Source organism: Coptis chinensis, chromosome 1 (assembly GCF_015680905.1).
Source record: "Coptis chinensis isolate HL-2020 chromosome 1, ASM1568090v1, whole genome shotgun sequence".
Taxonomy (NCBI): domain Eukaryota; kingdom Viridiplantae; phylum Streptophyta; class Magnoliopsida; order Ranunculales; family Ranunculaceae; genus Coptis; species Coptis chinensis.
This window is the reverse complement of record NC_141456.1, coordinates 25,652,963-25,675,455: the sequence shown is the minus strand read 5'-3', so window position 1 is coordinate 25,675,455 and position 22,493 is coordinate 25,652,963. Positions and strand designations below refer to the sequence as shown.

At 35.3% G+C, this 22,493-nt stretch overlaps 1 protein-coding gene and 1 long non-coding RNA gene across 39 annotated transcripts; both read left to right on the top strand.

Moving 5' to 3' along the window:
* Positions 1-809: 809 nt before the first annotated feature.
* On the top strand, positions 810-6,549 carry LOC147523144 (protein G1-like6). Of its 36 annotated transcripts, XR_015215882.1 has the most exons (9): positions 811-1,353; positions 1,608-1,731; positions 3,144-3,197; positions 3,304-3,510; positions 4,241-4,295; positions 4,621-5,449; positions 5,593-5,723; positions 6,097-6,166; positions 6,261-6,549. XR_015215882.1 is itself a non-coding variant. In XM_086597389.1 (8 exons), the coding sequence occupies exon 5, from the start codon at positions 4,660-4,662 to the stop codon at positions 5,038-5,040; it is 381 nt and encodes a 126-aa protein (XP_086453515.1). In that variant the 5' UTR covers positions 811-1,353; positions 1,608-1,731; positions 3,144-3,456; positions 4,241-4,291; positions 4,621-4,659; the 3' UTR covers positions 5,041-5,449; positions 5,593-5,723; positions 6,097-6,166; positions 6,261-6,549. The 36 variants fall into 36 exon arrangements, 16 of the variants coding, with proteins under 16 accessions (XP_086453515.1, XP_086453502.1, XP_086453508.1 ...); XR_015215824.1 differs by having other exon boundaries at positions 810-1,353; positions 3,304-4,308; XM_086597389.1 differs by having other exon boundaries at positions 3,144-3,456; positions 4,241-4,291.
* Positions 6,550-20,372: 13,823 nt separating this feature from the next.
* LOC147523143 (uncharacterized) lies at positions 20,373-22,003 on the top strand. 3 transcript variants are annotated; one of them, XR_015196011.1, is made up of 4 exons: positions 20,373-20,552; positions 20,746-20,798; positions 21,202-21,254; positions 21,366-22,003. It is a non-coding gene; the product is annotated as an uncharacterized LOC147523143 (long non-coding RNA). The 3 variants fall into 3 exon arrangements; XR_015196010.1 differs by having other exon boundaries at positions 21,202-21,258; XR_015196008.1 differs by having other exon boundaries at positions 21,202-22,003.
* The last annotated feature ends 490 nt before the right edge of the window (positions 22,004-22,493 follow it).

Sequence of the window (22,493 nt, the reverse complement as noted above, 5' to 3'; positions counted from 1 at the left end):
GAGACTGAGGTACTAAATTGAAACAAATTGAGAGTTCGTGGTACTAATAGGCGAGAAAAAAAGTATAGGTACCATTTAAAAAAAAAATGAAAGTACGTGATACTAAATAGTCATAAATTCTTTAGAGTAATCAGTTACCAGATTCCGATCCGTTGGACCAACTACCTTTTTTACTCCCTTCCCCTAGAGTCATCGTGAGTGAGATTATTGGTAGCAAACCACTTGGTGAAGTGACTTCCTACTCTTCTGAGATGTGTAGTAGAGTCATCCTAGTCTCGCGCCCAATTGTTCCTTTGAACAGGGCATAGTAATCTATAGACCATGCAAATATTTTCAAAAATCCAAAAAAATGAATTTCTACTGTTTGTGCATCATCATTGATTGAGAATTCATGTCTTATCAATATGCATCACAACTGTCATGGAATTACAATGCAAACTCATAACCTTGTTCTTTTTGCGGTAGTCCTTATCACTAGTTATCCCATTGTCCATCATATACCGAATTTGAGTCTACTACGGGAAATTCTTACGATTATGAACCTCAATCACTACAAGAAAATAGACTTTTGCCCACGGATGCCCGGTATTTTTTGCCATGGTCATAAACCCTTGCATATTTTCCCACAAATTTTGACTGTAGCAAATAGGTTTGTCCTAGTTTCGTATTTTTAATTCTTTTAGCCACGGTTTAATTGTTTATTTGGGCTGTGGGTACAGCCACGACAGAAACCGTGGGTACGTTATTTTTAGCTTTGACGACTGTTCCACGCGTTTTGACCGTCGCGTTAGGGCTCAATTATTATGCGGATAGATCAGTGCTTCCCCAACACTACAACACTTGGAAGAAAAAGCTACTGGACAGTTCTCTTTTCACCTTCACTAACTATTTTCTTCCGCACCCACTTCGCTTCGTCCCCCACCGCCCACTTACCATAGTGAGAAAGAGAGAAAAAAAATAAACAGAATCGAAGTCAGAATTGAAGATTTTTTTATGCATTCACATTTTTACCAAATAAGCCCTAGGGTTTCCAGTCCCATCAAATTTCTTCAATTTCCCCCAAATTTTCTTCAATCAATTGTTGGGGTTTTCAATTAAGCTCAAGAAATGGCAAACAAAACCGAAAAAATGGAAGTGGAAGAATCAATTCGCGAGCTATCAGCTACATGATCTAGAAGGAATTGAGATTTCATCAGTTTAATTGAGTTGGATTTAACATCTAATAGATTATCAACATTAGATACTCGGATTGATGTTCTTACACAGCTTAAAAAGTTGTTTTTGCGTTAAAATCTGTTTGATGATGCTGGTATTGAGCTAATTTGTCGGTGGAATGAGTTATCTGGAATTCATGTATGAGGTTTTTATCTCTTATTTTCATGATTATGTGAATATATATATACTGAAATAGTAGTAAGTTTATTAGAACTTAACAATTTATTAGTAATTTCAAGCATGGATTGTTTTTTCTACGGTTTAATTTTAAAATTGGAAGAACAGAGTTTTTCAATTTTTTTCTTGATTTTTTTGCTTTTAATCAAACATTAGATGAAGTGGTTAGATTAATTTTCATTTTTCTTAACAGTCGTTATTTAAATTTGTTCTAGGAACCAGTTTGGTTTTCAAGTGTTTTTCTGTGGCGCCGCCCCCTTTCAATCGTCTACATTGGTCATTTTATGTAGGCTTCGAAGTGGTGATTCCTTGAGACAGCATTTTTCATTATAAGATCAGGTATGTTCATATCGATCTTTTACATAATCTCGCCAAATTTTACTTTTCTCGATTTTAATAACAGAGGTTACTGGTTTATTTATTTATATATTTTTTTGGATGTGAATATGCAACTTAATTGTATGCTGCTTAGCTAAAATTATTTAGTTGAATGTTTTCATCAATTAGTGACTTTTATCTAGTGTTGTGACCCATTTTTCTTTATGATACTCAAAGACCTTGGATTTTAACTTCAACTTAAAATAATCTTGCAATTTTGCTGGTGAGTCCCTGATTCGATCGAGTTTTTGAAATGAAATAATGTACCCTTGAGTACTTGGATTAGTCAATTGTTGGGGGTTGATGATGTGGTTTTGGCTGTTTGGATGCATGCATTTCTTAGTACAAAATGGAGCTAATGTGAATATCTACGTAGTCCGTGGATAACTTTTCCTCTAGATGGTTTTTCTTTCTTCTTTATCAAGCAATTTGTATAAAGTGTCGTTGATGATGTTGATGATAGGACCTAATGAAGAGAGTATATTGTTTAGAATTAGGCAGTTTAAGGGTGTTTGATTTTTTGAAATAATTCCAATGGGAAACTTTAATTTTGTAGAAAATTTTGGATCAACCTTTTGATTTTGTGGAAACATTTCACAACTCTACAGTTTTAATTGTTTGGAAAAGTTTTGTCAATTAGTGGGGAGTGGAAGAGTTTGGGTGAATTAGAGTGATTAAATTTGTTTCGTTCTTTGTTCTTATTTTTTGAGTTATGACCTTTGATATATATCATTTTCTTGTATGTATGAGTACTAATTTTTTGTAACGCATGTATACCCCCATACTGATACCATATCAAAGCTTTAGAAATGTTGAATGTTAATGTATAACTCCAAATTTCATAAAGTTTTTGAACCTTGAGATCCTAAGGTGATTAAATATTACTTGTGTGTTTGTGGCAGTTGCAACGTGCTCGTGTGCATTACTTATATAAACCTACACAGCTAGAAATTGATATTGACCAATTCCTTTTTCAACTGTCTCCGCTAGAATTTAAGTATATGCCCCTCGCTCTTTCCTATTCAAGTGTCTCTTAGTCCCTAATCTAATGCCTAAGTTGTGTCGTTGATCTTCTGGTATGGTCTTATACTCATGGTTGCCACTTTTCCTTTATTTGAGAACTGAATTAGAGAATGATATAACAAAGTCATGCCTAGGCTATACTACATATATCATTCAGTTTTTTCGTTTCGGAATTTGTTTCAGATTCATGCACATATAACAAATTGACCTACACCCTTATTTGACTTTATTGAGATAATGAAGACTGATGATAATAGCTGGTAGAGGAGTGTAGTCCTGACTTCAAAACCTCCTACTGTTTTATGTTGGATCATCTATATGTGACCCAATTCCTATTTGGATCTTTTCAGGAGGGGTATTGGGTGGCATCTTCTCAAAGAATGTGAGGAACTAGTATCTCAAAAGTACGTACACTGCAGGATGATTGATGCAGTCCCATTCAACATGTATATTAAAACAGGTTAAACTATCATCAATACAGACAACATCTTGATTCTGTTGACATTGCAGAGGCGGAAGCATTTGATGTGCAAGAAATTGCCCGAGAAGTCAAATTTGGAAATTTCAAGTTTTGAAGATACTCCCGTTTTGTTTATTCCTTGGAGGGGGGATCTGCAAAACGAAAAGAAAGAAACAAGTGTATTGCCAACGATGAGTGAAATGGTACTAGCTCTTTTCATTTCCAATGAAATAATCTAGTGTTATTTTCATTTCCGGGTAATACTCTATTCCTCTTGTCATGTCACACATAAATGTTATTGTTGTATATTACAAGTATAATGAGATTCTTTTATTGAACTTTTTTTCTTTAATTACATTTGTCACATCGAAGATGAAAGTAAACACTGTCAGAAAAAAGAAGAAAAAGCTAGGTACAGTAGGTTTTACTCTTGTTGCCATCTATACTGTAGTGTTTTTTTTTCCGATAAACATCTATACTGTAGTGTTGGTCCGGTTTGGGTGTATTTTAAGGATTGCTTAATAAAGAAACATAGTGGTAGGCCTTTAAAGATGTCAGAAGTGTTCCTGAGCGAGGTTATCATTTATAAACTTATAAGAACCAATATCTATGGGATGCAACTCTATACTTCCTCGGTTTGGAAATTTTTTATGTTTCTTCTTTATTTAAGGTAAGCATATACTGACTTCTTGAGTTGAACCTGGAGATGTAGTTTGACATCCTTCAAGATTCTATTCTTCCCATTCTTTGCTTGTTGTTCCTTGTGTCAAAATCTTTTGTTATTCCTCTCAAATCAATATATGGTATACTGCAGCACACACATAAGTAGATTGAGAACAAGTCCAATATAATATCAGTTTCAGTTCCTCATATATGCTTGTTGTTCTACTTATCTCTGGTGTGAAAAAACTGAAGCTCAGGCATTCAAGATCCATTCAAAATCATCTACTACCCTTTTAATGAGCTAATAGTCTTCGATCTGTACAGTGACAAACATCAAAGAAGACTCCGGCTAGTCTCCCACTACATCAGCTGGAAGTAGGTAAAGAAGAAAAGTTAGTTTGCTTGACTTCTTCAATTTAAGTGGCATATCTATATCTGCTGGTTTGTTTTACTCTTAGTACGTTTATACCTCTTACTCTTTAAACTTTTTTCTCTCGACTACAAAATAACCCTACTCTCTCCCTCTAACTCACTCGATCACATGGACAGCTATTAATTCTCGGAGATAAGTTGATTACAAAAACTAACATCTCATTGATACATAAGCCTAGGGGAAGAAAAACCCTGGTAAAGGAAGAATTTGTGATAGGCATAAGTATCACCATGATGAATAATATATAACCTGCCAGCACACCCTTTTTCAGGATCAAAGAATACATAGAGAATAAAAGCACATCAATCTCATGGAGGCAATTGGAGCAGCAGATAGTTCGAACTCTGAAAACACTAGCACCAACACCAACAGTGGCTCCTTGTCCTTGGCCGCTACTTCTTCTTCATCGAGTCCTACACTGAGCCGATACGAAGGCCAGAAGCGCAGAGACTGGAACACTTTTGGCCAGTACTTGAGAAATCACAAGCCCCTACTATCACTCTCTAGGTGCAGTAGTGCTCATGTCCTTGAATTTCTTCATTACCTCGATCAATTTGGCAAAACCAAAGTCCACAACCAAATCTGCCCCTTCTATGGACGCGCTAATCCACCAGCACCTTGTCCCTGTCCCCTCTGTCAAGCCTGGGGAAGCCTCGACGCTCTTATTGGAAGGCTTCGAGCTGCCTTTTAAAAATCACCTGCAATGTGAAGAGCCTATCCTCAAATTGAACTTCTTTAGTCAAAACAATCAGCTCCAATAGTTGCTTTATACTGATTACTAAACTTCCGATTTACATATCTAAAAAATATATGGTATACTGTCATTTCACCCCGACAACCCTCCATCTCATTTTTTGTGTTTGTTTTCTTCAAAGCTTCATAAAATGAGAACAAGTCCATGCCACTAATCTGCATTGACAGAGTCTTCAAGCGACTTTGCATGGGCAAGAAGGCAAAAAGAAGATGCAGCGTCCATAAGATCAAACAGTAGATCCAGCTCAAGAAGTCAAGTGTTTCCGAGTCAAAACGTCAAGAAAATGGAGAATCCATAGATGGGACAAGTACCAAGTCTCGAGAAGAAGACCCACTGATACGATTTGGTAAGTTATCTCAACTAGATACTATATATCATAAACACCTACTGGTAAGTCTTAACTCAACCAATCAAGTAGAATGGGCTTTAGTTACCAACTGTTATACCCAACGACAAGTTAAAAGTAAGATCTGTTCATATTCTTTTCAGTAAGCTACATATTCTAGTTGAGTTCTCAGGGCCATTGTTGACTCGATCTCATTCACATAAAAATGACGAACACTTGGAGAGACATGAGCGGGATATCTGTCAAGCAGTAAGGAGATCATGGTTTCAAAGAGGTAATAGGAATATACATCTAATTTACGTTTCTTTTTTTTTTAGTTGACACCCACCTAACTGTGAAGGCTTCTTAGCCTCATTTTTTTCACTTCAACTTTAGTTTTAATAATTCCGAATTCCATAGTTTAGTACATATATCAATTGACCATCCTGTTTTAGCACCTTGTAGCTTAATAAGACCCTTTTTAGACAGCGCCCAGTATATATTATTTGTTTGATAGGTGAAAGTTAGTCTCATATATTGGGCTTCATCAAGTTGTCTACATACACTTGATACACCAGTTTTGCTTCTTGAACGCACTAGTGATTTATGAATTTATTTTTCAAAGTTAGGTCACTCATTTTTTTATATCCGGCCTCTTTGGTTTGTAGGAAATTATGAAGGATTGATTCGAATTCAATACAAGGTTTGCGTTTTTGGACTAGCACTTTGACTTGCTATGTAAGACTCCTACATTTATCATGCATTCCGTTATATGTTTAAGTAATTTTTCGTTCTAAGACTTATTGTAGTCTTTATGCTTGACTTGTTGCAGCTTATTGAACCAGTAACAAGCTGGAAAGGCTCACACTAATGCAACTTGAGATTACAATCTAGCGTATTATCTTATAATATTGTATTCTACTTGAGAATATGTATAGTACTTAGAAATAGCAGGTGTTAACCGCTCTAATAATCTGAGTTTACCATGCATTTATTAGTTATTGGTGTATAGAATATCTCATATTACTTGTCTATCTTCTTCTTTAGTAAAGTGTTTATATAATACATGTGATACAGAGAGACACTACTAGTTAATTCAATTATTTGTTTTGTGAAGTTCATTTTTATATCTTTCGGGATGACGAGAATGAATGGAAATGGTGATTTTGAGCTATAGGATGGTTATGGAAGCTTAGCTAGGTGATTGGTAGGTCTCTATTGATTTATTGATTGCAGGGGAAAAGATCTAAGAATTGAAATATCAATTATTATAATTTTTTTTAAAAAAATAACTCTGCCACGATTTATAGCTATAGCAAAAACATCAGATCCCACGGACCAAAACTGTAGGAAAAACTGCTCTTTTCCCACAGATCAAAATCGTAGGGAAAAGTGACCTTTTGCCACGAATTATCCAGCGGTTTTTGCCATGGCCATACTAACAGCAATAGCTGATGCAAAGACCGTCGCTATTGGTAGGCTTTATCCACGGTCATGACTATTGCTAGACTATTTCCGACGCACAAAAAGCCTACGGTCCTACGACGGTCTAAAATCTTGGGGTAAAACCTGTTTTTTTGTAGTGAATTTTCAAACTTCCATAATATCCCATACACTCGAGTTTTCTAGTCATGTCGACAATTCATGGAGTTCCACCACAAATAGTCAACCACTATTCATATATCCACCTGGTGAATCAGAGTACGGTTTCACCTAAAATCCATTACAATTCACATCACCATCCATATCAAATTCATATCCTTCTCCACCATCAATCACAGACCAACTCTACCAGGAAATGGCCAAGCAAACAATACTAACTCAACAAATGGCAATTACTTTATGTTTTCTCCAATCCGATTCAAATAATGCTACATCTGAGACTAATATTCTTCCCGCTAGTCTAGAACCTAACTAAAAACATAAACAAGGTGTTACTATAACAAAGCCAATTGCTAAAGCCCATCCTGATACTTATGACCAATCAAATCCCTATCAACCTCCACCTGACTATCGTGAGAATTTCATATCTTATGATTACTATATGCCTGAAGAACTCCGACAGAAGAAACTCAAGAGCATGTATTGGACTCGACATACTTGGAAAATAGCATTGAGAAAATTTATGAAGATTTAGGCAAAGAAGGCAAAGAAAATGAAATGCTTGGGGAAGAGGGAATAAAATCTATGGTAAAAAGTGGATTTCAATTTAGTTTGGCCGTTAAAGAATTATCGATGGAACAAATTTGTGACATCCTTATTATTACAGATATTAACCACAATTTTGTGGAACCGCCAATACTAGATAAAGAATTCTCTAAGTCCTCGAGATCATGTGAAACACCACCACCTAACCATCACCATCCCAAATTAGCACCTCTTGAAATTCAACCTCCATTCATAAAAAAAATCCACCAATTTCCGAGGACAACACCATGAAACCATTTCAAATAAACCTCAAATTCGCACTTAAGCCAACTGCCTATGAGATTATTCATAATTTTCTAAACCTTCCCAATAAAGAGACTTTGCCCAATATACAAACGCAAGAGTCCATCATTTCAGTAGTTCAGAAACCTGGTATGTCCTTTTCCCCATCAATTGAGCTTCATGAAAGACATCTACCACCAACCTCTCACTTAGTTGGGCAATTCAACTATGATGGGTTATTGCATAAATTCAATGATGGGTTACACAAACATTATCTCATCAATCTGCATCTTACACTCCAACTACATCATTTCATTCTATTTGGGGGTGTATGCTTTCATATGTTTTTCTATAAAGATCCCCAACTGTTTAGATTATTAGTATATTGTTAACAACATATCATCCATCTTATGCATAGTCTTGGGGAATTTGACTTAAAACGACCCCACATATAGTCTTGAATATCTGGCAATAAAAGATTCATGTTATGTTTTCTCGATGCATTCCATGAGAGTGCATCCTTAAGGTAACCGGACCACTCCACTTGGAGTGTGTGGTTGTAAGTACCAGAGCCTTAATCCACGTATATCTCGCATATTCTTTGTAAAACACTTTTTACTCGTCATTTGAGTAAGTGTGAACCTGTGGAGCGAGTATACAAATTTGTTTTTCTTTATTTTACATTTCTTTGTCAAAATAGTTGTTTTTCTTCGTTCTCATTATGCTAGATTCTCGATACATCAATAGTTATGTGATTTTTCAAAAACAAAACGGGCATTGGATTCCACATAGACCAACCCTTAGGAGTACGCAATCTCCATTCTTCTAAGGGCGGTATGAGGATCAGTTATGTGTTACTAAGGGTCGCCCATATCACCATGCACTTTTTGTCTCAGCTTAAACCATATAGATACCAATTGGCTTTTGCTCACCAACATATCATCACTTCACCCAGAAGAAGTACGTGCTTTCAATGTATCAAATGCACCATAGAGGTAACAACCAAAGCCATAAACACAACCACCTTCAAGGTTCATTCACCAATCACATCAAACCACCAAATACATTCAAACAAGGACAAAGTACTTACTACAATCAGAACAGAGCATTGGTTTCACCCCATTTTAACTAGAACTACCAAAATCCACCAAAGAGACCTAGTTCTACCATCCACTAGTGTCCAATAAGATAAACCTTCCCATTACGTCTTGTACAGTAAACCCCCAACACACATAACTGAAGCCACAGTCTGACTGGATTGGGTTCAATAAAAAGTCGACACGAAAGTTGCCTGAGATTACCTGTTATGATTTGTTTTCAAAAGCTTAGTGTTTAAAATCACAGCTTATTGAGTACGAGTATCTTAAAATATCTCTCCATAGTTTTCAAAACTAGAGGATATAAAAATGAAAATTAGATGCCCCGGAGTAACCAAAATGATATCGGATTCACATATAATTTTATCTTCTTATCAAAACCTCTATATGGTTAGAGATATCTTTTGCTTGAGTAAACCAACTAAAAATGAGAATTAAACAAAATAGAGTAACCCAAAGTGATACTATTCTCTGTTTAATTCTATCTTTTGCCACCACCTCTCTATTTGTGCTCCTGCGTAGTAAAAGACATTCTAGGACCCGACGTCATCAAGGAGAAGGATGTTCTCGACGTCGAGACAAGTCACACACGGATTCTGACTAGGCAGATTGAAGCTGTAGATGGTGGTATAGTCTTCAAAACATTAGAAGTGATGTTCATCCTAAATTGTTTAGAGTTTGAATGTGGGAGTTGAAGAAGAAGGAAGGTAGACTCTTAGTGTAGAACTTGTGTAGTTTTAAGCTAATGAAGAACATGAAAACTTCAGTTGTTTAAGATGGAAATGACATGAAAACATTGAAAGCAAGTATAGAAAATAAGATTGAAACAAAGAACAACAAAATAAGATTGATTGAAATAAACAAAAATAACAAGATTAAAATGAAAGAAATGAAGAACAATAAAGTAAAAGACTTGAATTGAAAAACAAGAACTAAATCAAACAAACCAAATAGTTTGGACCCTAAACCAATGGATACTTTCTCTCTCCCTAACTTTTAGATTATATACCCCTAGTTTATGCCTTTTACAGATTTACCCTTTTCCATTACAATAGAGACACCTCACACTTCACTTTATGCTTTTGCTTTTGCTTTTACTTTTTGATTTCTTCTTGACCAAGATAGGTTTTGGAGAATGCCATATTTTGAGATAAAGACATCTATCTCTGGTCTTCAGAGTTGAGGGCTTTAACCTTTGATATTGACCTTTGACTTTGAGTTTTTCAGCACTTTTTCATAACAACTTCTGGTCTTCATAATAAGCGTGATTAAAGCTCTTTTTTATGCTAATACACAACTTTTATGATAACTGGTCTAAAATTCTCCGTAATCTGAAAAAGACAATAAAAGCTATGAGTTATATTTTCATTAAATGTAAAAAAGGCTATAATGTAGTAATATAAGGGTAATAAAATGCACATTTGGGAGTTGATCACCACCCCCAAATAGCATCTTGCTTGTCCTAAAGCAAAGATGAGAGAAAAAAACTAAGATCACAAATGAGTGATTTATTATAAGTTATATTTATGTCGTTTTGCAGAGTGCGATTGCATTGACCATATGAAACAAGGCCTTAAACCACTAGGAATTTCCTAGTGGACGAGCTTTAAGCCTCATGAGAGTTTTCCAGTGAAGGTACTCACAAACTTCTTCTATTTAGTACAAAGGGTCTTGTTTCCTTATTTATTCTCAGAAGTTTATACATCTCATTAGCAGAGAATACGGACAAACTTATTTGAACTTAGAATAACATATGTACAGTAATTTAATCATCTAAAGATAAATGTGCAAAACATGAGCAATGAAATACAAAAGCAGAGTTGTTTCTGAGACTTTTCAAAAGCATCCTTAAAGTGGGTTCTCACAGGGGTGTGTTGCAATCACAACTCTTTGATAGATTTACTCAAGGTTTGTTCTCTTAAGTGCAGCGGGCACTTATATTCCTCACATACTCAAATAACGTCCAAAGAAACCGGGGTCGATTGATCACGTTTTCCACTTACTATCACACCATCCTATTCCTAATTGAGCTATATGTCTTTTATTAGGAGTTACGGGGCTAGGGTGATAGTTTAGAAAGAAAAAGGAAGGGAAAAACAAAATTTGATATGTTAAGAAACTGGGTCTTCAAGATACGTGTAACCAGAGAAGAACCTTGTTTTGTTATTTTGCTTCCGAATTGTGATACATTCTTTAGCCCTTTGGCTTTGTGACTCCATATGATTTTGAATTTTTGGGAGTTCTAACTTTGCTTTTGTTTCTTTTTGTTTCTGATATCGTCTAACTTTGATTTTTAACTTTTAGGAGATTTGATTTTTGACTCATTTGATTTTTTTTTGGAGTTTTGCTGGTTTTTTATGGTTCTTTCTTTTCTTCTCATTCTTTTCTTTTCTTTTCTTTTTGAAGCAACTAACTGTTCTGTTTTTGTACAAAGTTTTCTCTTCTCTTTTTCTGATATCTAGCCAGTTTTCAACTTGTTAGCCGGGTAAGTTTTTTATTGTGTGTGTAACGGGTTAGGAATTTTTGGTAAAGAATAAAAAGGCTTTTAGAAAGGGGTAAAGGCTCAAGAGGGGTAACTAGATGGAAACTATTTTTTTTTCGATTTTTAACGTTTATTTGGCTATATCAATCCAAAAAGGGCCTAAATTCTCTCCTAGGATATGCCGTGGTGATCAAGCAAGTGGACGTGTGGTTTTTCTATCCGGACATCCTTTGTGTCATCACTTAATAAACATTCAGATGAGGCTTCCGACTAGATTTTCACAGGATATGGAACTTAATTGTTCTAACCTTGGCTTCGGAAACTCACTGCTATATACAAACAAATGCTGATGCATGCCATTCATGAAAAGATGCAGAAACTATTGTACGTATATTAGCCTAAGTACGAAGAACGAATCCTTACTTTATTGCTATAATGAGACTTCTAAACTTTTTATTCATCATAGAAAAAGGAAACAAGAATTTTTTAATACTAAACAGAAAAATATTTTTTGTCTTTTTCGAAAAAATTGTTAGAAAGGAAGAAATATAATATTATATCTACTATATAGAAAATGCCTAATTTTTGCAAAATGTTACTATACCATGTACCCCCAAATAGAACTATACTTTGTCCTCAAAGTATGAAGAGAGAAGGAAAGAGATTACCATAAAAACATGAGCAAAAGCGGTAATACATCTGTATTCTATTCTTCATGATGAAAATACGCCACCCCCCCCCCAAATAAGTTTGGGACGTGGGTTGTTTGATATAGAATGAGAAATACATGGTTTATTATAGTAGGGATAACTATTCTACTATGAAATCTTTTTGGGTTTTTGTATTTTTGAAAATATATATGAAATGTAGGAAATCTAACATGCATGCATGATTATGATTAGACTACGATTGAAAAAATAAAAAGTATGTAAACAACTATCTATACAGACACATATGAAATGTGTGTGTGTGTGTGTGTGTGTGTGTGTTTAAATACTTGGTTTTCCAATCTAAATGTATCTCTAACCATATAGAGCTTTTGACAAGACGATAAAATTATACGTTGATCCGGTATCATTTTGGTTACTCCGGGGCGTATAATTTTATTTTTATATCTTCTAGTTTTGAAAAGTATGGAGAGATGTTTTAAGATACTCGTACTCAAAAGCTGTGATTCTAAGCACTAATTTTTTTGAAAACAAATCATAACAAGTAATCTCAGGCAACTTTCGTGTCTGCTCTATAGCGAACCCAATCTAGGCAGACAGAGCTTCAGCTACGTGAGTTGGGGGAATAGGTCGGTGATATAGGCAACCCTTAGTAAGAAAAGCTAATCTTAAACCGCCCCTAAATTGTGTTGTTCTAGGGGTTGATATGTGTAAAATCCATTGCCCATTTTGTTTTTGAAAAAAATCATTGAACTATTGATGTATCGAGAATCATCTATTATAAGCGTGGTGAAAACAACAATTTTATTAAAGAAAGAAAGAAACATTTGTTTTTGGCTTTTTGGTTTTTATGTTCCTAAATTACTATGACAGAAAAAATATAAACTATAAAACTACTAAGAAAAATCACTATGACGAAAGTGATCCTCCCAATAGAAGGTGCTTGAAATTAAGTGATTCTAATTGAGAACCAGCGTGGGGTTTGGCTTGCCCTAGATTGTGCACTTCCTTGTTTTACAAGAAAGCGAGTCTAGTGAAAAGGACTAGCTCTATTGCTAGATAATCTAGTCTTTCCTCTCCTAATCTCTAGTTAGCCCTATTTGGTAGCTATTGTAACCAGAGAGAAAGACGAAGCTCAAAACAATTAGAAATCGCCTATAGAAGGTAAAAGCAGTTTTCGAAATCAAGGGCTCCAGTTGCTAACCATCCCACGGTATGGCATGCCTATGGAAGACAAGACATGCTAAACAACCATGAGAGGCAACCGTAAGACACCTTCACTCAATTCTCATCGCCCTCTGCTTTTTTTCACATCTCTTCTTTATAGAGGAAAGACTTCTCAGCGTCAAAGGTGAAGATTGAAAGAAAAATGCTTATGTAAAAACAAAAAACAGGGAAATGAAAATGAAGACACGAATTGTAAAAGACACGAATATAAAAGTTATTCTAGAAAGAAGTGTAAAATAAAGAAAAGAAAAATTGTATACTTGCTCCATGGGGGTACACTACTTAAACGATGAGTAAAAGTGCTAAAGTTGAATGCGTAAGATATACTGTGGACTCAAGGCTCCAGCACTTACAACCACACCCTCCAAGTGGAGAGGTCCGGTTACCTTAATGATGCACTCCCATGGAATGCATCGAGAAAACATAACATGAATATTTTATAGTCAGATATTCAAGACTATATGTGGGGTCGTTTTAACTCAGATTCCCCAAAATTATGCATATGAGATGGATGATATGCTGTTAACTATATACTAATAGCCTAAACAGTTGGGGGCCTTCATAGAAAAATATATAAAAGCATACACCCCTAAAAAGAATGAAATGATGCATTTGGAGTGTAAGATGCAGAATAATAAGAGGATGTTTATGTAACGCATCATGGAACTTATGCAATAACCCGTCATAGTTGAATTGTCCATAAGAGTGAGAGGTTGGTAGTAGATGTCTGTCATGAGGCTCAAATTATGTAGAATAGCACATACCAGGTTTCTCAACTACTGAAATAATGGACTCTTGTGTTTGTATATCGGGCAAAGTCTCTTTACTGGGAAGGTTTAGAAAATTATGAATAATCTCAAAGGTAATTGGCTTAAGTGCGAATTTGAGGTTTATTTGAATTGGTTTAGTGGTGTCGTCCTCAGAAATTGGTGGATTTTTTATGAATGGAGGTTGGATTTCAAGAGGTGTTAATTTGGGATGGTGATGGTTGGGTGGTGGTTCTTCACATGATCTCGAGAACTCAGAGAATTCTTCACTTAGTTTTGGCATTTCAACAAGATTGTGGTTCATATCTGTAATAGTAAGAATGTCACAAATTTGTTCCATCAATAAATCTTTAACGGCCCAACTAAATTGAATTCCACTTTTCACCATAGATTTTACTCTCTCTTTTCCAAGCACTTCATTTTCTTTGTCCTCTTTGCCTAGATCTTCATAAATTTTCTATCGATGCCATTTTCCAAATGTGTCGAGTCCAATACATGCTCTTGAGTTTCTTCTGCCGGAGTTTTCTCATTTATGGGTGATGATGCGTTTAGGCATGTGAGAGAAACTGTGACTTCAAGCATATAGTCATCATCATAGGATTTGGAAATGTCATGATCGTCAGGTGGAGGATGATAGGTTTTTAACTGGTCATGAGTATTAGGATGGGCTTTAGTAATTGACCGATTATAGTAACACCTTGTTTCTCTTGTTGGATGGGTTCTGGACTGGTGGGAAGAATATTAGTCTAAGATGTGGCCTCTTGTGAATTGGGTTAGAGAAAACATAATGCAGTTGCTATTTACTGAGTTATTAATATTTGCTTGGCTATTTCCTAGTAGAGTTTGTCTGTGATGGATGGTAGAGTGAAATATGAATTTGATATGGATGGTGATGTGAATGGTAATGGGTTTTGAGTGAAACTGTACTCTGACTGACCAGGTGGATATATGAATGGTGGTTGACTATTTGTGATGGAAATCCATGAATTGTCGGCATGACTGGAAACCTCTTGAGTGTATGGGGTACTAGGGAAGTTTGAAAATTGAAGTTCGTAATCGTAAGGATTTCCCGTAATAGACTCATAAGGATGATGGACAATGAGATAACCAGTGATAAGGACTACCACAAAAAAAACAAGGTTCTAGGTTTGCATTATAATTCCATGATGGTTGTGATGCATATTGATAAGACATGAATGCTCAATCAATGATGATGCACACATAGTAGAAATTCATTTTTTTGGATTTTTGAAAATATTTGCTTGGTCTATAATTTACTATGCCCTGTTCAAAGGAACAATTGGGCGCGAGACTAGGATGGTTGTACTACACGTCTCAGAAGAGTAGGCAGTCACTTCACCAAGTGGTGTGCTACCAAGAATCTCACTCACGATGAATCTGGGGGAGGGGAGTGAGGAAGGTAGTTGGTCCACCAGAATCTGGTAACTGATTACTCTAAATCCTCGTGGCTATATTTTTGTCATTTTTTGGAGGAGCGTGACTACTTTGAGCTCTAGTCGATTGATTTTAATTCATTTTTTTGGTCTAGGGTTTCAAGAATCAAGCAACATCCAATTTACCTACATTGGGGAATGACTTCCCAATGGTTGTTATGTGGCTCGGGTTTAGCCTCATTCGTGAATGTAAATTGCAGTGTGGAAATTAAATTACAAACAATCATGTAAGCATGCTTGAACATATAGGGTATCCTCTTACTTGGGCTTCGAGGAGGTTTATAATTTATCTCTCAAGCTGTGCTTACATGCTGCTTGAGGAGAAGGCGACGTCGGTTGGCGCGTGATCTGAGAATCAGGCCCAATATTTCGAGCTTTACCCTGTTTTAAGTTACAATAAAGGTCCACTTAAAAAACCACAAGTTGGGTTTTTGACAATTAAACAAGTTTGCCTTCAAGGGCCCAAGACTTAAAACTAAACTAATACTATACTAATCTAATAGATTAGCTAGCTTTAGATTGATAATCTAGATTAACTAGAGTCAAATGGACTTAGAGTGCTGATTACCAAGTTGATTCAAAGTGTGTGAGCTATGATTCACAACTTGTCTCACACACTTGAACTTCCCAAGGCAATGAAAACTCTCATCCCTTGGTAAGTATTCAACTTCAACCAAGTTCAACTCATGTTCATCCACAAAAATCAATAAAAACCCAATTTTTTATAATTTTTTTTTGTTTTTCTTTTTATCTCTAACTATTACAAACAAGTTCCACTGATTTATCCTACTCTATTACAAAATCCAGTTTCGGAGTTCAGGTAAACACTTCAACATAACTGATACTAAAAGAAATCAAGTGGTGGTATGCTGACGTGGGCCCGCAGTCGCTTGTGCGGTTTTGGTAAACTTCTATCGGCTTTTGTCCACTGCTTCAGCTCCTCTCCAGCTTGTTGATCCCGAACCCTGACTTGCAAAAAAGTAAGTCAGTACTGAAAAACAACAAAATAAAATAGCAAAAAATTTAAAAAAAAAAATCAGAAATGGAAAGATGACAATCGTGCTTCCTCCTTAGATTCTCAACCAAGCATTCTTGCTCTTTCAATCCATGACGGCAGTGCCATTTGAAGCTGTAGATGGTGGTGTAGTCTTCAAAACATTAGAAGTGAGGTTCATCCTAAATTGTTTAGAGTTTGAATCTGGGAGTTGAAGAAGAAGGAAGGTAGACTCTTAGCGTAGAACTTGTGTAGTTTTAAGCTAATGAAGAACATGAAAACTTAAGTTGTTAAAAGATGGAAATGATATGAAAACATTGAAAGCAAGTATTGAAATGAAGATTGAAACAAAGAACAACAAAATAAGATTGATTGATTGATTGATTGAAATAAGCAAAAATAACAAGATTAAAATGAAAGAAATGAAGAAAAATAAAGTAAAAGACTTGAATTGAAAAACAATAACTAAATCCTACAAACCAAATGGTTTGGACCCTAAAACAATGGATACATTCTCTTTCCCTAACTTTTAGATTATATACCCCTACTTTATGCCTTTTACAGATTTTCCCTTCTCCATTACAATTGATACACCTCACACTTCACTTTATGCATTTGCTTTTTGATTTCTTCTTGACCAAGATAGGTTTTGGAGAATGCCATATTTTGAGATAAGGGACTCCATCTCTGGTATTCTGAGTTTAGGGCTTTGACCTTTGACTGTGACCATTGACTTTGACTTTTTCAACACTTTTTTATAGCAGCTTCTTGTCTTAATAATAAGCATGATTAAGGCTCCTTTTGGTGCTAAGACACAACTTTTATGATAAGTGGCCTGAAATTCTCCGTAACCTGAATAAGGTAATAAAAGTTATGAGTTGTCTTTTCATTAAACGTAAGAAGGGCTGTAATGAGTAATATAAGGGTAATAAAATGCACATTTGGGAGATGATCACAGCTCCCTAGTGTTTGTATAGATAGTTTATTATCTTTAGTTGTTGTTTATTTTTCTTTATTTATGACGTTTAGTATAAGTTTAATTATATGTTTAATATTATATATGCTTGTTTTATTTGTTTTCTTATGGAATTTGGTATATGAGTAGAAGGTAATACAGATACATCATGTCAAAATTTTCCATTTTTTTTTCATGCATTTCATATATGTTTTCAAAAATTAAAAAACACAAAAAGATTTCATAATAGAGTAATTATGCCTAGTATAATAAACCATGTATTTCTCGTTCTATATCAAACAACCCACGCCCCAAAACTTATTTGGGGGTGACGTATCTTCATCATGAAGAACAGAATACAGGTGTATCGCCGTTTTTGCTAATGTTTCTATGGTAATCTCTTTCTTTATCTCTTCATACTTTGAGGACAAAACATAGTTCTATTTGGGGGTGGTATAGTAACATTTTGCAAAAACTATGCATTTTCTATATAGTAGATATAATAGTATATTTCTTTCTTTCTAAATTTTTTTTCGAAAAAGACCAAAATTATTTTTCTGTTTAGTATTAAAAAGTCTTGTTTCTTTTTTCTATAATGAATAAAAAGTTTAGAAGTCTCACTACTACAGAATAACACATTTACCACGGTAAGGAAGAAGTTTTATACCACTGTTCTACCAAAAATAGTGGCTAGTATAGTTATACCACGGTCGAAATTTTGTTTGTTATTTGTTTATTAGTTTACACCACTGTTTCGTGTAAACCGTGGGGTCTAGTTTGCCATAAGCCACGGTTCCAATTATTTATGTATTTTAAACTACATAACCCCACTGTTTCCTCAAACAGTGATTTATAACTTTTTTTATTTTGGGCAAAATAATTAGCTACCGTGGCTTTTGAAGTTTTACACCAAAAAACCTCACTCTCTCAGAACCGCCTTGCGCTATTCACTCTCCATTTCTCCAACTTCTACTATTCTTTTTAGAAACCATTTTAATTTAACTGTGTTGAGCATCTTTCAATCGTCGATTGAAGTGGTTCTGGAGAGACGAAAGCAGAGGCTCGAATCCCACTAATTTAATTTACCTCTCAACTGGAGCTTCAAAGTGAATCAGAAAGGAATTGAATCGGTTAAGCCTTATATCTCGAACTCGATTTCTATCTCAAATTCTCTTCCGCCAAGGCAAGCTATTCTGGGTTTCTCATTTCTAAATTCATATTTGTTTTTTTTTTAATTGTGATTATAAAGTCTATCTATTAAATTTCTGAATTTTACCTCAAAATTCATGCTTATTTGTTCTTTTGAGGAAACCTCATGAGTCTTCTTAGCAGTTAAATTAAATAGGGTTGGATACTTAAGTAGGGTGGGTTTTCTCTATGTTCTTCCTTGTTGCTTTCTAGTGATTTATTTTAGCTATACCAATCTGCAAGTTTTATTATATGTACTCTGAGTTGCTTGCCTTAAACTGTTTGATTGAACGAGTATGTTGGTTGGATGATGTGTTGAGAAGCAGGCAACAACGACCAAGTAGCAGCTTATATCTGTGTTTTCGGTTTATTGTCGATATATAAAGTGTTTGATAAAATGTCGCAATAATGGGGATTTTATTAAGGGTTAATAAATTGTCTCCCCAAGGTCTTTGATTAATCATTTCAGCACAAATTTAGAAGCAAGATTTAATCAATGGTTTAATTATCTTTGATACTAGTATTGTTTTGCATAAAGCTTTCGCTTTGCATCGTAAATTTTTATATGGATATAGTAGATCAGTGAAATAAAATCTACTGGCATATCAACTTTGCCTAGGATGATAACCTATTACTTGTCGGTTTCGTCTTTATACCTTTTGCGCCTCTATTACATTTGACTAGAAATGGCCCCACTTATAATTGATTTTGGCATGTAGAAGCCCACCTGTGCTCATTGTTAGCCAATATTGTAATTGCTTAGGATTAGACTATATAAAGTATTTTCTTTGGACTTAAGGTTATGTAGTTTAAAATCTAAGTTGGTAGATTTGTGTCTTAGCATGTGGTATTAGTGTTTTTGTTGATCATTGGTATTAACATAAAGGCTTTTGGCTGTAAAAGTAAATCACTTCACCTGTTTAGTTTAACTGGATCTAATTAGGGAACTTCACTATTTTTTTAAGCAATTTCACAATTTACAAATACCTTTAACTGGTTATCTTATTGTTACTTTAGATTGTTCCTCTTGTTACCTCGATCTGTCCTTGTGTATCTTGTACTTAAGCATAGTATAAATTGCTTTGGGAATGTCTAAGCGACTTCCTTGCAGTATGCATTTGGCTATGTGGCTTGCATTTTGCGGATAGAGGTACGTGAAGTGTTATTGGATTTCCTTTCCCTTTCATCAGTATCTTTATTGTTTTCTGGTTTTTATTTTTTGTAGTACCTGTATAAGCTCGACCTTTGTGATACTTGTATCTATCACGAGAACTTGAAGGTTCACGCAAAACGTAAGGCAATTGTTTTCCTCTTCGCTTCAAAAGATTCCGCAAGTCCTTTTGTTCGACAACGCCCAATTTGGCGGCCAAGGCAGTTTGCAAATGCCTTAAACCCCCTCCTCCCCATGGGCCTATGGGTCAATGTCATCATCCAATTAATTATTTCTCGGGTAAGTGCATGTTCTTTCCTTTTAAATATTTTAGTAGATATTAGCAACTAATGAGAAAGTATCTTCTGTTCTTAGTTTTAATTGAGCCATTTGAGGGTTGTAGAGGACTAGGACCACTTTATCGATAAAGTAATCTTGATACATATGACTTTGGTTAGTTGCGACTTTGGTTAATCTATATTACAAGTACATATGGCTGTAGGCTGCTGGTAATTGGTATGTGTGTTGTGTTGTGTAGTGCTGGTGCAGGTGCAAGTGCAGGTGTGTTGTGCTTGCGAAGGAATAATTTGTCCACATTCTTCATCGCCATGCATATCACTGGATTCGCAAGGGGGAGCTCCAAATACAGAGGTGTCACGCTTCACAAATGTGGTCGTTGGGAAGCTCGTATGGGACTGTTCCTCGGCAAGAAGTAAGAAATCTCCAACTCGACTCCATACATTTACAGAATGTCTGTATGTAGCTATTAGGCCTAGCTATTGGGCCAGTTAGCAATAAAAGAGGGGTTTTGTTGTTGGTGTTGTTCTTGGTGGGATAAAAAATAAGAAGGAAATGGAGTTCTTGCAAAATACTAGAATTTCATTTGTGGGTATTGTTGTATGTAGCTGTTGTTGCAATTGTTGCTGGTGCTTATTATTTCCACTTTTCCAATTCAAAGGTATATAAAACCACTATTCTTAAGCTTAATGTTGTTATTTCCTTATTTTGGTTTGTTGAAATGTTGTGTATGGTAGCTAGAATTCTGAATGTGTTTTTGATTAAATTAATTAATTGCATTTGCAGCATTACCTTTCGTTTGGGGGAATTTTATTTTATTTTTTTTAAAAGAAATCGATAGACTATATGCTATGGACAGTTTGTTTTGAAGTCTCATTGTGAAATTATGCAAACTCATTCTAAACTTTACTGCAACTTTCCAAGCATTAAACTACAAATAACTTAGTTTTCCCCACCATGCAGTTACTTTTAAGTGAGATTTTATACTAAGAAATGACCACGCACTTAACCCCCTGGAAATAATCTATTACTTTGTACTAAGCCTATAGGAATTGAATTTATAGGCTCTCGAAAGACGGGATACTAAGCCTATAGGAATTGAATCTCAAGAGTACACGTAGGTATTACATAACTCTTTCGTTGTCAGTGTTTTTTTACTGGTTATATGTTGTGACTTGCCTTGTTATAAATCATTAAGGCCTTTCTTGTATTTAATTTTGTGGTGCAGATGGCAACTTGGATAGAGATGAAGGATACTTGAAGCAATTAGTAGTCGGTTAGGGTATACGTAATCCCCCTGGTTAGTGTTTTCTCTTAGCTATTTGAATAGGAACTTTTGGTGTATTTGCGTGATGCATGTGAGGTTCGCATAATTGGAATTTATTACTGTTATCGCCACTCATGACTATGAGAACACTATGGTACATACTTTTTTCTCTTGCAATTCCTTATTTATAAGATTGTACCATGGATCACTCTCTTTTATGATTTTCATATATAATTGGTTAAGTTAAAGAGGAGGCCGGTGGCTATACTAGTCTTCTGTGTGGGCTATTTCTATTAGTGACTTGCTAATGCCTACCACAGAGGCAGAGCATCTGATTCATGCCTGGATGGAGGACAAGGTAAAAAAAAAAGATTAGCTAATCACGGTAGTGTACGCGAGCCCTTGTTTGCTATGTAAGTTTTTTGCAGTCTTATGTTTTTTCAGTGGCATTTTTCTGGTCAAGTATGTTGTGATGAGCTCGGCAGCATCAATTTTTTATAGTGCTGGCCTGGTTGTGCTTTCTTTTTAAGATATATTGTTGCTAATAGAGCAGGTTTGTTTTAGCTTCCATCTGCAAATTAAACTACTTAACTGAACTTAGGGGGTGCTTAATATATTTTCTTAACCCATGCAGACATTGCATACAGTTGCAATAGCAAATCTTGTGAGTGCAACTTCTTGTATACAATATATTGTTCTTGCTTCTTTGGACCACGACTTCTCTTCATATTATTTAATTCCGTCCTTTCTTTTATATTCAGCAGAAGAGACTACCATATGCATCCAAGAGCTTCGTATGTTGTTTTTAAATTTATGAGAATCTGGCGTACTAAGTCTTAGTGTTGTAGTGATCTCATTTTGCAAACTGGTTACTTAACTGCTCTGGCATTGGTCGAGACAGTTAAGTAGCTGGGTTAATCAATGAGAAGTATATTGCTTAAATTTTCAGGTTATGACAGGATTTTTATTTATGAAATGTTGAAAATACAGAGGAGATTCTGCTAAAATTTTTCCAGAAAAAGTCATGTATCTTAGGTATATATAGTTGTTTGAGATTTGGGGCGTGACACTTTCCTAGCTCGATAGATC

What these genes read in the sequence shown, in the direction of transcription:
- LOC147523144 (XM_086597416.1), top strand. Translation starts at nt 4,660, where the DNA reads ATGGAGGCAATTGGAGCAGCAGATAGTTCGAACTCTGAAAACACTAGC.